Raw genomic sequence first — 14,490 nt, 5'->3', positions numbered from 1 at the left:
CTGAATTTCCTTCATTAAAGACCTTTTGACAACTAATGGACCAAAAATGCTGGAATTAACCACAGTGGAGCAAGGCATTCTGCATTCAAGCTTCTCTCATGGTTGCTCAGGATTGCTTCAACGCCGCCCCTCTAATCAGGGGCGAACACTCACACGTACAAGTCCCTTTTTACAAACTCCTTTCCCATTACTGTATTATTCACACAAGGTTTATTATTATTATTATTTCTCCGTTCAACACTATATCATCCCGTCCCCGCAGCACCCCTCGGCAATTCTACCCCTTTTCATAATGGTCCAGCCCAACGGCCGCTACATCCACTAAGAACGCTTGGAGCCGTCATCCCCCCCCCCTTCTCCTCCAGCCTCGCGCGCCCGGCGCTCTCATCGTCCATTGGCTGTTTTCTAAAGACGGCGGGAAAAGCTACAGTTTAGCGGAAAGCGATCAAAGCCGCTCCGTTTTGATTGGTCGCGAGGGCAGGGGCTAATAAAAGACGACTGTTGATTGACTGACTGTCCAAACGAAGGCTGTTAAGAACGACGTGATTTGTTGTTCGAGGCGAGCGCTCCAAAGGACCGTTTTACTTAGTAGGGTCGAAAGTATATATAAGCAGTCCTGGTGGTTGGTGCTACAGTGATCCACGCTGATAGTCCATATTAATTATTTCCTCAGTTTCAAGGTGGCAGGGTAATAATACCATCAACATGTTACCTCATAAATTCTGCCTTATGGTCCCTCAAGAGCAGTCCTCTGATCAAGGTCTGCCCCCCCTCACAGCAGCCCATGCTCTTATTGTCACAGCTGTTCTACAATTACCACACATGGGTCTCTTCAAAAACGAGGGCATAACCTTGTTAAATTAGTTTGGGGTTTGGGGTTACACTGGGATATTAGCTTTTCCTAAAAGCATATGTATATTTTCAGACATTTCAGCCAGTTGCTATACTCAAAACATCCCTGCGCATGGGCACTGTGCATGAAGCATGCTTCCAACCCTTCATGGCAATTAGGTTCCAGAAGTTCTGCACCCTGAAGCTGATGAGATATTTCTATAGCCATTCCACCTTGTTAGCCTTCTTCAGTCACGTTAATAGAATATGACGCATGATCTTTTGCAGATCTTTTGTTATCTGTACCTGTTTCCTGTTCCCTGTAAACCGCCCTGAGCCTTCGGGGGAGGGCGGTATATAAATATAAATAAATAAATACATACATATATGCTCAATTACATCTTCCAAAACAGTATATGTGGCTAGGGTTACCAGATGAACTTTTTGTGTGTAGGCTCTTAAAAAAAAAACATAAAAAAACAGCACCACGACAAAATCTTAATCTGGAAATAGACCTGTTGGAAGGGACAGCATTAGAAATAATAACTATAATTGATGTAGCTGGTAGTTATAGATGTAGTTTTAAATGGTTTAAATGTTTTATTGATTATTTTAATGTAATCATTGTTATGCTTTGTTGTTGCATACCACCTTGAGCTGGCTTGCTGGGTGAGTGATATATAAATCAAATCAAATAATAAAATAAAATGTTCTCTTTTGGGGTTAGAAGGTTAGGAATATTCCTAGTTAGAAGCAATTATCACAGTACAAATAGTAGGTATATTAAAATGAGATTTGCCAGAGTGATCAATTGTTTGAAGTAGTCAGTCTGGAAATATGTTCTCTTTTTTGCTTTTCAAAATATTCTAACCCTACAGGTAGCAGTTGCTACACCAGATTTTATGAGGGAGCAAAGCCATTGTCAGATTTTTTTTTGGGGGGGGGGGCTTTTTCTTGCTTCTGATCTCCACCTCGGTGGCTACAATTTTAAATATTCTTAATATTAAGGGCTTTCCCTGGAAATCTGACATGGGCTCATTTCCAAATAAGAGCTGAGATATATCATTTACATTTTGAAAAAATAAATCATCCCAGAGACTGATTTTTCTTTCTGGAGACAAAAATGTCAACCGGTAAATTCTGGGAAACCCATACCTCTTACTTCACCCCCCAGATCCATCATTCATTTATTAATTTTTGTCTGGATGATTCCACTCCAATAGCAATCCAAGCTGGTATTGAAAAGGGTGCACAATGACTTGATGTGGCTAGAGTATACATGGGCAGATAGTTCTAATCTTTAAAACACCCAGCACAATTCTATACCAAATATAGTTTTTGAAATGAGTTGTCTTGGTCTGCAGTGGAACAGCTAAATTTCAGTCCAGGAGCTCCTTACAGACTACAAATAAAAATTGTTAATTGGATTGAGGAAGAAGGTCTTGCATTCTCTTTTAAAAGACATGTTTCCCTCCCTTTCAGGTTCATGTATCATGGATGATGACGAGGTCCTCGACATTACTGCTCCACCCCATATCCAGTGCTGTCTCTCAGATTCCACCACAGAGGACAGCAGCACCCAAGAAGACTGTGTGCTGTCTTCCATCATACGCTCTCCAACCTGTGCCCGCTGCCGCAACCATGGCATCAAGGTTCCGCTGAAAGGCCACAAGAATAGTTGCCAGTTCCAGAGCTGCCAGTGTGACAAATGCATCCTTATTCTGTACGTTCAAAGCTGGAATGCTTATGATGCTGTGGTTGGTGTTGGGGACAAGAAATGAGGAAGTGGGAAGTGCTGTCAAGTCATAGCTGACTCATGGAACCCCATGGAGCTTTCAAGGCAAGAGATGAGTAGAGCTGCCATCTCCTGCCTGCCTCTGCATAGAGACCCTAGACTTCCTTGGCAGTCTCCCATCCAAGTACTAAACAGGGCTGACTTTGCTTAGCTCCAAGATCTGATGAAGTCAGACTAACCTGGGCCTAGGGTTGCCCCCCTCTGGGATGGGAAATACCTCGAGACTTTGGGGGTGGAACCAGGGGTGGGTAGGATTTGGGGCAAGGAAGGACATCAGTGGAGCATAATCCTCTGGAGTCCACCCTCCAAAGCAGCCATTTTCTCTGGATAAACTGATCTCTTTAGTCTGGAGATGAACTATAATTCAAGGGGATCCTCAGGTCCCACCTGTAGACTGGCATTCCTTCCTGGGTCATCCATGTGAAGGCTAGAGACAAGGGGAAGAGGGTTAGAACCTCGATTCAGCCATATTCTACTAGGTGGCCCTGGACCAGTTGTTCTCTCTCTCTCTCTTAGCCTAACGTTTGAGGATAAATGGGGGAGAGGTTATGAATGCCTTGGAGGTTAAAAGTGCAATAAATGATGACATGAAAGTGTGAGCTGCTGATGGGCAATAGCTCCTTTGCCCTGTCTGGAGATGTACTGTCGATCATCTAGTTAATATAGTATATATCTTATAGTGTGAATCTCAGTAGATGGCACTGTTCCCCTAAGAATAAGAGCCTGATCATATGGGACTGAAAGTGCCTGAGTACTAACTACATCCACCATTTGCACTTTGCTAACCCTACAGAAGAGAAAGTGGGTGTGTAGCTCTCAGTGCAATGCTCAGGAGAGTTACACCCTTCAAAGGGCATTAAATCTGGTTGCAAAACTGTCACTAAAGCCAGTTAACACCAGTCCCCGAGAGTTAAGGGGGGAGTGGGTCTGTTAAGATTCACAGTCTTCAATTATTACATGCTACATTTCTTCTGTATTTTTGTTTTCTCCGCTCCTTAAAAAAAATCTTCTCTCAGACAGCGGCGCCGAGTCATGGCAGCCCAAGTGGCCTTACGCCGGCAGCAGGAGATAGAGCTGAGAAAGCAGTTAGCTAGCGGTTTGCTGCAACTTCAAGATGGCAGCCCATTGGAATCTTTCCAGTTGGCCAAATCCCTGAAAGGGATCAAGTCCTGCAAAGTAGGGGCAGGTGAGGCAGCCATATCACTAAGTGGAAATATGGAAGGGGAGTGGGAACAGACACAAGTTAACATGTTTTACTTTAAGACATGGTTTCAGAAAACATTCCTATGCTCACTAAGCATCCTACAACACAGTGAACTCATGAGTACTAATTCCCAAGTAAACATGCCTAGGATTTGGTTGCACAGATCTCCAAGAAGCCCTTTCCTATTTGCAAAACTGTCCAGGCTTCTTTTATTACAATGTGTGTAGTTAGGCCTTAGGTTATCAACTCTGGGTTGAGAAATACCTAGAGATTTGGGGGGAGGGGGTTTGGAGAGGGTAGGGGTTGGGGAGGGGGGACCTCAGCAGCGTATAATGCCACAGAGACCACCTTCCAAATTAGCCATTTTCTTCCGAGGAACTGCTCCCTGTCATCTTGAGATCAGTTGTAATTATGGGAGATTTTCAGTCCCCACCTGGAGGCTGGCAATCGTAGGCCGTTAAGATTAGACTCTCAAACCTATTATTTGACCTGCTGAATCTTGAGCTATGGTTTGCCTTGGTCATCACATTTTTCATTTTAGCACAGTAAATTGATCTAATTTTTCAGTTCTAATGTTTACCCACATGAAGGCCACACAAACTAGGGTTTTTGTTCTAACTTTGTTTAGAGCCATAGCGAATCACTGGGGCCAGATAATTCACAGACGATCTTCCCTTCCCCACACAGGGAAGAAAGAGAATGCAGAGCCATCTGACTCAGAGGATGGACTGAGAGGGACTACAGGATTCCTCAGACGACAGAAGCGGAAAGCCACAAGAAAGGTGAGAAAAGGGATGTTCCTTGCAATTATTTCTTGTTTCCACAATCATTCCCATATTTTGGTAATATCTATCTATCTATTGTGTGTTATTCTCTAGGAAGGTTCCTGGATGCCTCTCCCTCGGTGTTCTAAAGTGACAGAGCTGCCCTGGGCATTTGGAGGGCATCAGCCACCTCATCCAACTTGGTTTCCACCACCTCTTCCTATGCCCCCTGCATCCTTCTGCCAGTTTTTGCCTCAAGAACATGCCTTTCATGTTCAAACTATGGGAGGTGGGTAGTCCATTTTTCTGATAACAGAGCTGATGTAGTTGAATGGCTAAAAAGCAGGCCTTGGAATCGGAGGAAACAGTAAACATATTGGGAGGTCTTGGGCAAAACATGCCATTTCCTTGCTCTCACTGTGAATGCAGCATAACAAGCATAGTCAGGGGTACAGTAGCATTGTAAAAATATATTGTTCATCTTCTGGGGTGCTACTAAACTAACCTGGCTACCTCACTGAAATTATGATCATTACAGTGTTTTACCTCTCGTTGTTAGGAGAACTGATCATTACTGTAAAGTCTTTTGCATCATTACAGGTCAATTAAAAAAAATCACAAGCATGCAATTCAAATATAGTATGCAGACAAATCGTTTATTTTTCCTACAAGGAATTTTGTTGGGAAAATGAAACTTTTGAGAAAGAATGTATAATGTCAATGTCTTGTAGGGTTGCCAACTCTGGAGGCATTTCCGCACATCGGGAAAAATAGCATTATGCCAGCTGAATGACATAGCGCTAAATATTATCGTGCCTCCAAGGCACTTCTCAGCTTTTTGCTGTCTCGCTTTCGTCTGCCGCCTTTTTGTGCTCCTCACCATCCACATTGGCTGCTGGAAATGGTGGAAGAGAGGAACACGCTTTACACATTACTCTCTTCCAGCTGTCCATCAATCCAGGCAGCCAATCCTCTTTCTCCATGTTTTAAAGGTCCCACAATGCCTGCTAATTTTTTTAATTCAAAATTCTCCGTTTAAACTCCTATGTATATAAGTTTTAAAAATTAATCTTGTTCCTGATTTTAGGGGGAGGGACTTTAGAGAGGCACCCTTTGTGTTACAACTTTGGGGGGGGGGGAACATATTTCTGGCATCGCCTGCATGTTTGGACCACCTATTCATTGCTCCAGGATGTTAGCCATTTTTTAAAAGAAATTGCCATCCCCAGGAACAAGAGAGAGAGGTGGGTGTGAGGGCAGGACGAGGCAGGCGACTCTAGTGCGTTTGAACCTTCTTCCCTCTGCTCGTTGCCTGCTGGTTGCTCTCCCTTAGCTAGCACTAAATTGGTTGGTGAATCCACTTTATGTGATTCCCGAGCTCGCGCTTTAAAAAGGAGGATGTAGCCAGCCGGTTACTGCCCAGACGCTGGATGTTGGCGACATCATATGGAGGGGGCGGAATAACGACTATGTAAGGTAAGCATTTCACTACATTTAACGGGTGCAGAAATGCCCTGGGTTGTGAAATACCTGGAGACTTTGGGGGTAGAGCCAGGAGTGGGCAGTATTTGGGATGGGAAGGGACCTCAATGGAGTAGAATGCTATGGAGTCCACCCTCCAAAGCAGCCATTTTCTCCAGGGGAACTGATCTCTGTCACCTGCTGACAGACCGTTACTCTCAATATCCATTGTTTTCATACTGCAAACATCCCATCGACCTTTTCACTCAAGACCTGTCAGCAGCAGTTTGTTTCTTTTCCTACAGGTTGTAATAGCAACGAAGACTTGTACATGCCAGACAATTACATGGCAGCCCCGGGACAGATGTTCCATCAGAGCCCTGGTACCTCCTGGTGCTTACCTGCACCTACTGACCTGACCAGGTATATTGTACTTCTCTAGCACTTGAGCACAGCAAGCATTTATGGCTAACTACTAAACCAGGGTCTACTAAACTACTAAACCATCACTCCCCTCCCCGCTCTGAGTTTCCCCAATCAAGTGCAGAAGGCTTTCTGTTTCAATTTGGGGAGAAAGGAAGGAGAAAGACCGAGGTTCTAATCGATCTGAATTCAGCAGGATCCACAGTGGGGGGGGTGGGGGGAGGGACTTTTGAAGCCCTGTAGGTATTCACTAGGGTTACCAAATTAGTAGTTCATACCCATTGCTTCTCCACAGAACTTAATGGATGTCTGGCTAAACAAAACAGTAGTTCCTCAACATCATACAACTTTGAAATGTTGAATTGGCACACCTGCCACAAACATCAGCTCAATCAGCGACATCAAATATCTTCAGTTCTGAAAAACATTTTGTGTACAATGTTTACATATATGGTGGTTTTTATAAACACACGGAAGGAACTCCTTTCTCTACAATAAAAAAATAGCAATCTAGGCTAGGCAGAAAGTGAACAACTGATCATACCAATGGAAATAAGTATCTGTGGTTATTAATAACATTAATAACCCCAGGAGTACACGATCTCCAACATGTGGGAATAAATGTACTTTTCAGATCCTAAGCCATCTTAATATCAATGGGGCTTTCCTCCCATGCAGAGTTTTCACTAACAAGATGTTAGTGATATTTAATTGGTCCCCCAAAAGGACCAATCTTACAAGGAACATGCCTAGAATTTAAGAGGGGGTTACTTATAAAGTGAGCTACTTCTCCAGTATTGTAAGTTGTTATAAGTTTGTAGCTATCACAAACGTGATATACAAGAAAATACAAAAAGGCGGGATACAATCTCCAATAGAAATCTCTGAGACATAAAATAAATGAACTGATTTAAAAAAAAAACCAAGATTTGTTGCTAAAGGAAATGTTCAAGCAGTTAGTGATACAGAATTATTTTATCTAGATGGCGGAACAAATGCATAGACTAGAAGTAGGGAGAGCAGACACTAGAATAATCTAGACTGGGTATTACAGAAATGAAAGGCTGGTAAATACCTTTCCTGTTGGAACAATTATTTGGCTAAAATTCTTGAAACAACAGTCATGTATAACTCGGGGTCTTGTACGCTCCTATACGGCAACAGAAATTGTCCCATGGGCACTACTTATGCATCATTTATTCTTCTGGCACCCGCACACTAACAGCCGTCCACACAAACAAACATTTACTGCAAACAGCAAGTTGTGGGTGGAAAAGTGAAGCGAATTCAGGAGAACGGCAGCTGCAGAAGTGTCCCCCCCCTCCAACTTCCCCCTCAACAGTTTGTGGTTCAGCTAGGACAGAAGGTGAGTGGGAAGCAAGCTGCCACTGAGGCACTCTGTAAACAGGACTGACATGCTCTCTCTCTCTCTCTCTTTCCCTCTTCAGCCGCCTGGCACTGAACCCCTTGAGTGGCAACATGGATTTAACCAGACGTCCAAAGACCATGCCATTGGGAGGTCAGGTATTTGGACCCTTAACCCTTTGAAGAACAGGATCCTGGGGACTGGAAGTAAACCCACCCCCCATTTTTTCAACCTATACAACCTAGAGAACACTTAAACAAACAAAAAAGTGCTTCAGTTATTGTAAAATTACTGAAGCCAACCAATGGGTTTATTCAGTTTGTACTTTCTTCTGCATGCTTGAATGCACAGACACACAGTGAATATTCTCCACTGACCTACCAAAGTATAAGCTTCTTGTACAGATGGAGAGTAGTTTCAGGTCTCTGTCTTAGGAATGGATGGCTTCCTTTTATTGGCTGCTGGTAAAGCCTCCTTGTTGGCCAGAGCCTTGCATTTATTTGGGGCTTCCTGGGACCACTGTAGGGGTTTGGCAAGGAGCAGCCGATGAGAGTAGAAAGCTGCTTGTGTGCTTTGGTATCATGCTGCCTTTTGAAGTGCAGGAAAAGAGAAGCCAGCTTCCACTGGAAACAATATATAATCCCAGCAGACATGAAAAGAGGAACCATCCTCTTCCTTTCCAGTTCATTACATTCCTGGGCAGAGCTAGAACAGAGGAACATGTAGTTGAGGAGGATGAAGGCAAAGTCTAGCCATGAGTCAAGGCTTGCAGCCTGATCCTATGCAAGTTTACTCTGAAGTAAGCACCAGTGAATTCATTGAGGCTTGCTCCTAAGGAAGTGTCAACAGCATTGCCACTTACATGCTCTCCATTCCAGCAAGAGACTTTGTTATGCAAAACAGGTGGCAGGTTAGATGAGTGATTGCTAGGTCAGTTGGTATTCCGCATAGTATCTCCATGCCCCAAATCAGAGACCTTCATTCATACATCCCGTGCCTCAAATGCCCAAAACACACATCAGCCTGGAGTTTTAGTGAAATGGAGGCCATCTATATATTTCCAGGATCTCTGGCATGAGAGTACCTGGGTAAGGGAATGTGATGCCCAGGGACCACCCTTGTTGTTTCTCAGCCCCACAACAAGGAACAAAGTGGAATCGTGTTCACGAGGCATTTCTCAACCCTGCCAATGTACGTTCTCTAATCCCACGGTTAATTGTCTCTTTTCTTTCTTTCAGCCCACCTCCTCCGCTCACGTTTCAGTCTGGCCCACCAGGGGGTTTATCTTCTCACCCCTTTCTGAACAGCAGCTCCAGAAAGAGGCTGCTGAAGCCCTGATGGTGCTGAGAAACTCCCCCCAGACGGGTCCTGTTCTTGCCACATCAGGTCTTTTACCTCCGGTCAGCTCTGCACCTGCTCTGATGGCTTCACCAGCTTTCCCTCACCCATCAGAGGCAGCTCACCGCTTTGCGGTGCCCAGCCCCTTCCAACAGCACCCCCAATACTTCATGCCCCCCTATGGCTTTCATGCCATGAAACCCTCCAGGGATATAGCCTTGAAAGGAAGCCAGATGCCTCCAGATCCACTGGCTGTCCCTGGGGAGCAGGTCCCAGGACCACTTTTCCTTCCTTTGCTTCACAGCAGTCCTCTTCCGCAGCAGTATAAAAACGTCCGCCTGTTCTCCATCAGCCCGTCCCGGGGTCCCCCGCTGGCCACGTCTCTCATGGTCAAACCCAGCCTAGGAGGGACATCTCATATTGGCCACCATCATTTCCCCACTAGCTTGGCTCCCTATCCTACCACCCCCAGCTCCACCCCAAAGACCATCTGCGTGCCACAAGCCGTTGAGGAAGGCTGGATTTCAGAAGCCAACGTCGACATCTCCACTGCAGCCAGTTCCATGCATGCCAGCCCGCATCTGCTTCCCTTCTGTGTCCCACCCATGGACATCTCCCTTGCTCCTGTGGCCCTGCCAGGTGGCATCTCCTGTGCCCCACTCGGGATGGAAGTGCACAGGGTCCCCAGGCTGTCACTGCTGCATCCCACCCCATACCGCCTAGCTCAGCAATCTTTCCCAGACGCAGTGATTCCTCTGAGGCAGAAATCACCACAAAGCCAGCAGCAGCAGAGCCAAGGACAAAGGTGTTCCAGCCAAGGGCATGCCGTGGAGGAGACCGCCAGCAGCTGCAAGGAGCCTGGGAGCAAGGATCTGAAAGGTAGGGGTCAGAGCGCACATGCGACTGCAGTCAGGGCAGGAATGACTCAGAAGCTTTGCCAAAGTCCTCAATGGAGAAAGCAAATGACCAGAAAGGGCCTTTTAAGTCTCTAATTATTTATTTGCTGGTCTCTATCTATCTATCAGACGGCATGCCCATAGGGTAGCAGCAAAAACAGACACCTGCGGGGGCTCAACCCTTCCATCATGATATAAAGTTCAGGCAGTCAAGCTTGTGAAGTCGCCTCTTCTTTTGTTTCTCATTAGAGCTTGTAAAAAGGCAGGCCGAGTTCCTGAACTGAAGCTCCCTTGCGTGTCCTTTTGTCAGAAAAGGTCTTGTTTGATTCATTGTTCCGCATAGGAAATCACTGCTGGTAAAAGGCGACCTAAGGAGGCTCACCTGCCACAGCACACCATTGTGCTCCTTATCTGATGAAGAAAACAAAACAGAGCTTCGGTCCAGAAACTCTGTCTGCCTTTTTACAAGTTCTAACGAGAAATAAACGAAGAGGCTACTTCACAAGCTTGACTTCATGAACTTTATTTCACGATTGAAGTGCTAAGCCCGCACAGGCGTTTGTTTTTGCTGCTTCTGGCAGTGTGCGTAATGTAGCCAGGAGGTCCTAGGATTGTCTGGCTGTCAGGCAAGAGACGTTCCAAGGTGGCTTGCCATTGCCTGCCTCCACATCATGACCCTAGTGTTCCTTGGAGGTCTCCCATCCAAATCCTAGACAGGGCCAACTCAGCTTAGCTTCCGAGATCTGATGAGATCAGGCTAGCCTGGGCTCTCTAGGTCAGGAGGTTGGTCTCTAAGGTCCTACTGGATTTTAATCTAGCTGTTCTACTGCCAACCAACACAGCTGCCCTCTGAAACAATCCCCAAGAATGATCACAGTGGGCCCTGGGAGTATTGTGTGTTATCGTCTGCCTTTTCTCACTGGGATGCCAGGCAGGCTGCACCTATGAGAAAAACGTTCAGTCAGTAAACAAAGTATGTTAACGTTCGAATACGACAGGAAAGTTCCTAGTAAACCAAAATAAGGTTGTTGCAATGGGATTCTAGAACTGGGGTGGGGACAACCAGAACAGTGGATGCCGACTTCTCCGTTTATGATGACAGTCTAATGATTGCCAACTTCCAGGGGAGGCCCAGAGATCTCCCAAAAGTACAACAGATGTCCAAACTATAGAGATCCGTTTCCCTGGAGAAAAGAGCTGCTTCAGAAGGTGCTACACCTCGCTCAGCTCCGTCCCCTTCCCAAATGACATCCTCCTCAGGTGTCATCCCTTTATTCTATGCATTTCCCAATCTGGAGCTGGTAAACCCTTTCCGCAATGAAAGTCACCTCCTGAGCTATACTTATGACATGCTTAAAATGGATCAGACCCATGATCTGGAAGATGAAGGATATAAGCCTTTCTGCCCCACCGTTCTGATCAGAAACAGCAGTTATTCACCCATCTGGGCAAATAACAGCTCTGTGGGGTTGTTCCAAGTCAGGAAAATAGTGCCAGGGTGGGGGGAGACTTACATTTCCCTCAACCTTCAGTCCTGCTATTTAAAAAAGCAAGAGAAAGAAACTCAGGAAACCTATTTGGGAGGCCTAATCACAGAATTCTAACATTACAATTGGTTTGGCCACAGGTGATTTTAAAAATCCATCAGACAAATTTCTGGAATCCATTCATGTGGATAATAATTCTGGACTACCTTTTAGGGAAGCTAGCCTTAGTGATGTCACAGGTGACAAGCATTTTGATCTGTTCAGGAAAAACAGTATACCAGTGTTTAAAAATCTGGAAATGTCCTTTCATAAGGCAGCATGCTAGCTGTAACCATCTGTCTGTACTTCACGGGAACTTCCCAAAATTTTAACCACATGAGCACAGATAGGAGTTTGAGAAAGAGGGAAGCTTTCATTCTCATGCAGATATCAATGTCGATTTCTTTCTTAAAGAGCTGGGCTCATTTACTGGTGGGGACAAGTCTGTGATGTCTACAAACACTGAAGCAGAAAATGCTAAGATTACATGCAGGCCAGCTTGGGAAGGGTCTCTGCCTTGCTAGTTCGCACATCAGTGTCCAAGAGGGAAAGAAAACAGCATGCCAGAACCAAGCAGCACATCACCAATGGGGCAGCTGATCAGGCCACTGGGCACATCTTCTTTGGAATACACTTATCTTTAAAAAAGAAAAAACCTTCACCTTTGTCCGAAGGTCACACAGCTGGGCTCCCCCTTCCCCCGCTCGTGAGACAGAAGGCATTCTTGAAATCCCCTATTTCAGATTAGTCCCATTGAAGTCAATTTGAGACTCACGGGATTTGAGGATCAGGCCTCACAGTGACCGGTGACACACAGGGTATAATAGAGAAGGACTTGAAAGAACCCTCAAAGAAAGACCTGCCGTGAGTGAAGGAACAGGGCACTGAGCATCTTGCCCCCAAGGCACTTTCCTAAATCACTGCAGCGACCTGGGTCAAGCAGCCCTATCAAAGCCGTCACTCAGAGATGCATTCACACAGGACTCCTGGAGCTTGTCCACCTGGGCCTAGGACAGCCAGGGTCGACCGGGGTTCGTTCCAGGTCAGGCAGAAGGCAGTGCAGTTTCCAGTCACCTTTCTATCTTCTGCCTGACCCCAGGGATTTGATCCCACATCAGCCACATAGTCTGAACAAACAGCAGACTTCAGGGCAGGGGTAGTCAAACTGCAGCCCTCCAGATGTCCATGGACTACAGTTCCCATGAGCCCCTGCCAGCAGGGGCTCATGGGAATTGTAGTCCATGGACATCTGGAGGGACGCAGTTTGACTACCCATGCTTCAGGGTATCAGTCTGAACTGCTCTCATGAGATCGCTGTGGTCTGTAGGGGGAGTGGGCAGTTTGGCCTCAGAGACTTAACATGGCTTCTGCGTTCTGTTTAGATGCCACTGAAGCAGGGCCTGACTTCCTCACGGCCAGGCAAGCCTCACCAAGCCAACAGCCTCCTCACCTTCACCAGGCCAGCTCCTCCCCCTCCGTTTCCCTCAGCATCGGCCAGATGGGCTCCATCTCCCTCCCTAGCTAGGCTCCTGGCAGGGACTGGAGCCGGCTGCAAGCGCTCCGCCTGCCCGCGTATGTTGTTTTCCTGGCCTCGTGATCTTTCAAGGCCAGGGCAGCCAGCCATGGCCCCAGACTCTGCCTCTCATCCATTTTGCAACCATAATGGTTTTTATTGCAGCAACTCCAAGCCAGTCTTCAATTTTAACACATTCTGTTCAGGGTTTTTTTGACAAGTTCCATGTCGGATGAGAACCAGATTTATTTTTTAATTTTTGTGAAAGAGATTCTGAAGCATTGTGTTTTAAAAGCAGCCCATCGGGAGTTGTGGTTTCTTAACGAAATGGTTTAAAAGCAGTGAAAAGTTCCTTGTAGGGGGAAAGCAATATTATAATGAATTTCTGCCACTTTTAAATAAATGACACCGAAACGATTCAAGAGCAAGGGATGGTTTTAAGCGACATAAAGAATTGTGTCCACTTGGAAGGAGGCTCCTGCCATTGATTTTATGACTCGGGAGCCGACAGGCTCATTACATTCTCTGCCAATAAAAATGTTGAGAAGAATTGTGATGGTTGTATGGATTTCTGCCTCTAGGCTACAAGACTGAAACACTTTCTCCTTGTACTTGATGCTTATCTAGAGCTATTTCGAGAAAGCACATGTTTTTTTATAAGTCAGAACTATTTAGATTGTGGACTCGGAAGCCTTAAAATACTATTTATTTCACTTAAGGTAAAGGTAAAGGTATCCCCTGTGCAAGCACCGAGTCATGTCTGACCCTTGGGGTGACGCCCTCTAGCATTTTCATGGCAGACTCAATATGGGGTGGTTTGCCAGTGCCTTCCCCAATCATTACCCTTTACCCCCCGGCAAGCTGGGTACTCATTTTACCAACCTTGGAAGGATGGAAGGCTGAGTCAACCTTGAGCCGGCTGCTGGGATCGAACTCCCAGCCTGATGGTCAGCGTTTCAGACAGCATGTTGGCTGCCTTACCACCCTGCCCCACAAGAGGCTCATCAACAGGCTTATTTCACTCATACATGCTGCTTTTCTCCCATCACAGACCCAGCACCAGCTTAGGGTCCCCAGGGAGGCCCCATCCATGCACGGAGGAGGTCCGTACCCACTTTGGTTCAGCACTCTTACAGTCTCATGGGCCTTCACCCATATATCGGGACTTGGGATCCTGGTTAGACGCAAGCTTTTTACTCATTAATACTGAAGGAGCAGAATTCATAAATGTTATTATTGCATATTTATTTTGGGCTTAGTAAGAAGAAGCTGGAGAGTGACAGATAGAAAAAAAGATTGTCATATTCCTCTTTTCTGTACTGACTCTAAGGCAGCCTTTTTCAACTTTTTGACCATGGAGGATCCCCTGACAT

General features: G+C 45.8%; 1 protein-coding gene across 5 annotated transcripts; it reads left to right on the top strand.

Moving 5' to 3' along the window:
• The first annotated feature begins 535 nt into the window (after nt 1-535).
• On the top strand, nt 536-13,658 carry DMRTC2 (DMRT like family C2). Of its 5 annotated transcripts, none has more exons than XM_077340849.1 (9): nt 536-588; nt 2,314-2,554; nt 3,643-3,812; nt 4,518-4,612; nt 4,709-4,883; nt 6,361-6,478; nt 7,927-8,002; nt 9,083-10,061; nt 12,987-13,658. In XM_077340849.1, the coding sequence occupies exons 2-9, from the start codon at nt 2,325-2,327 to the stop codon at nt 13,127-13,129; spliced, it is 1,986 nt and encodes a 661-aa protein (XP_077196964.1). In that variant the 5' UTR covers nt 536-588; nt 2,314-2,324; the 3' UTR covers nt 13,130-13,658. The 5 variants fall into 5 exon arrangements, with proteins under 5 accessions (XP_077196964.1, XP_077196965.1, XP_077196963.1 ...); XM_077340850.1 differs by having other exon boundaries at nt 536-600; XM_077340848.1 differs by having other exon boundaries at nt 580-688.
• Nucleotides 13,659-14,490: the final 832 nt, after the last annotated feature.

This window comes from Paroedura picta, chromosome 5, assembly GCF_049243985.1.
Source record: "Paroedura picta isolate Pp20150507F chromosome 5, Ppicta_v3.0, whole genome shotgun sequence".
NCBI classification, from domain to species: domain Eukaryota; kingdom Metazoa; phylum Chordata; class Lepidosauria; order Squamata; family Gekkonidae; genus Paroedura; species Paroedura picta.
The sequence above is the reverse complement of the archived record's forward strand: the minus strand, read 5'-3'. Positions and strand labels throughout refer to the sequence as shown.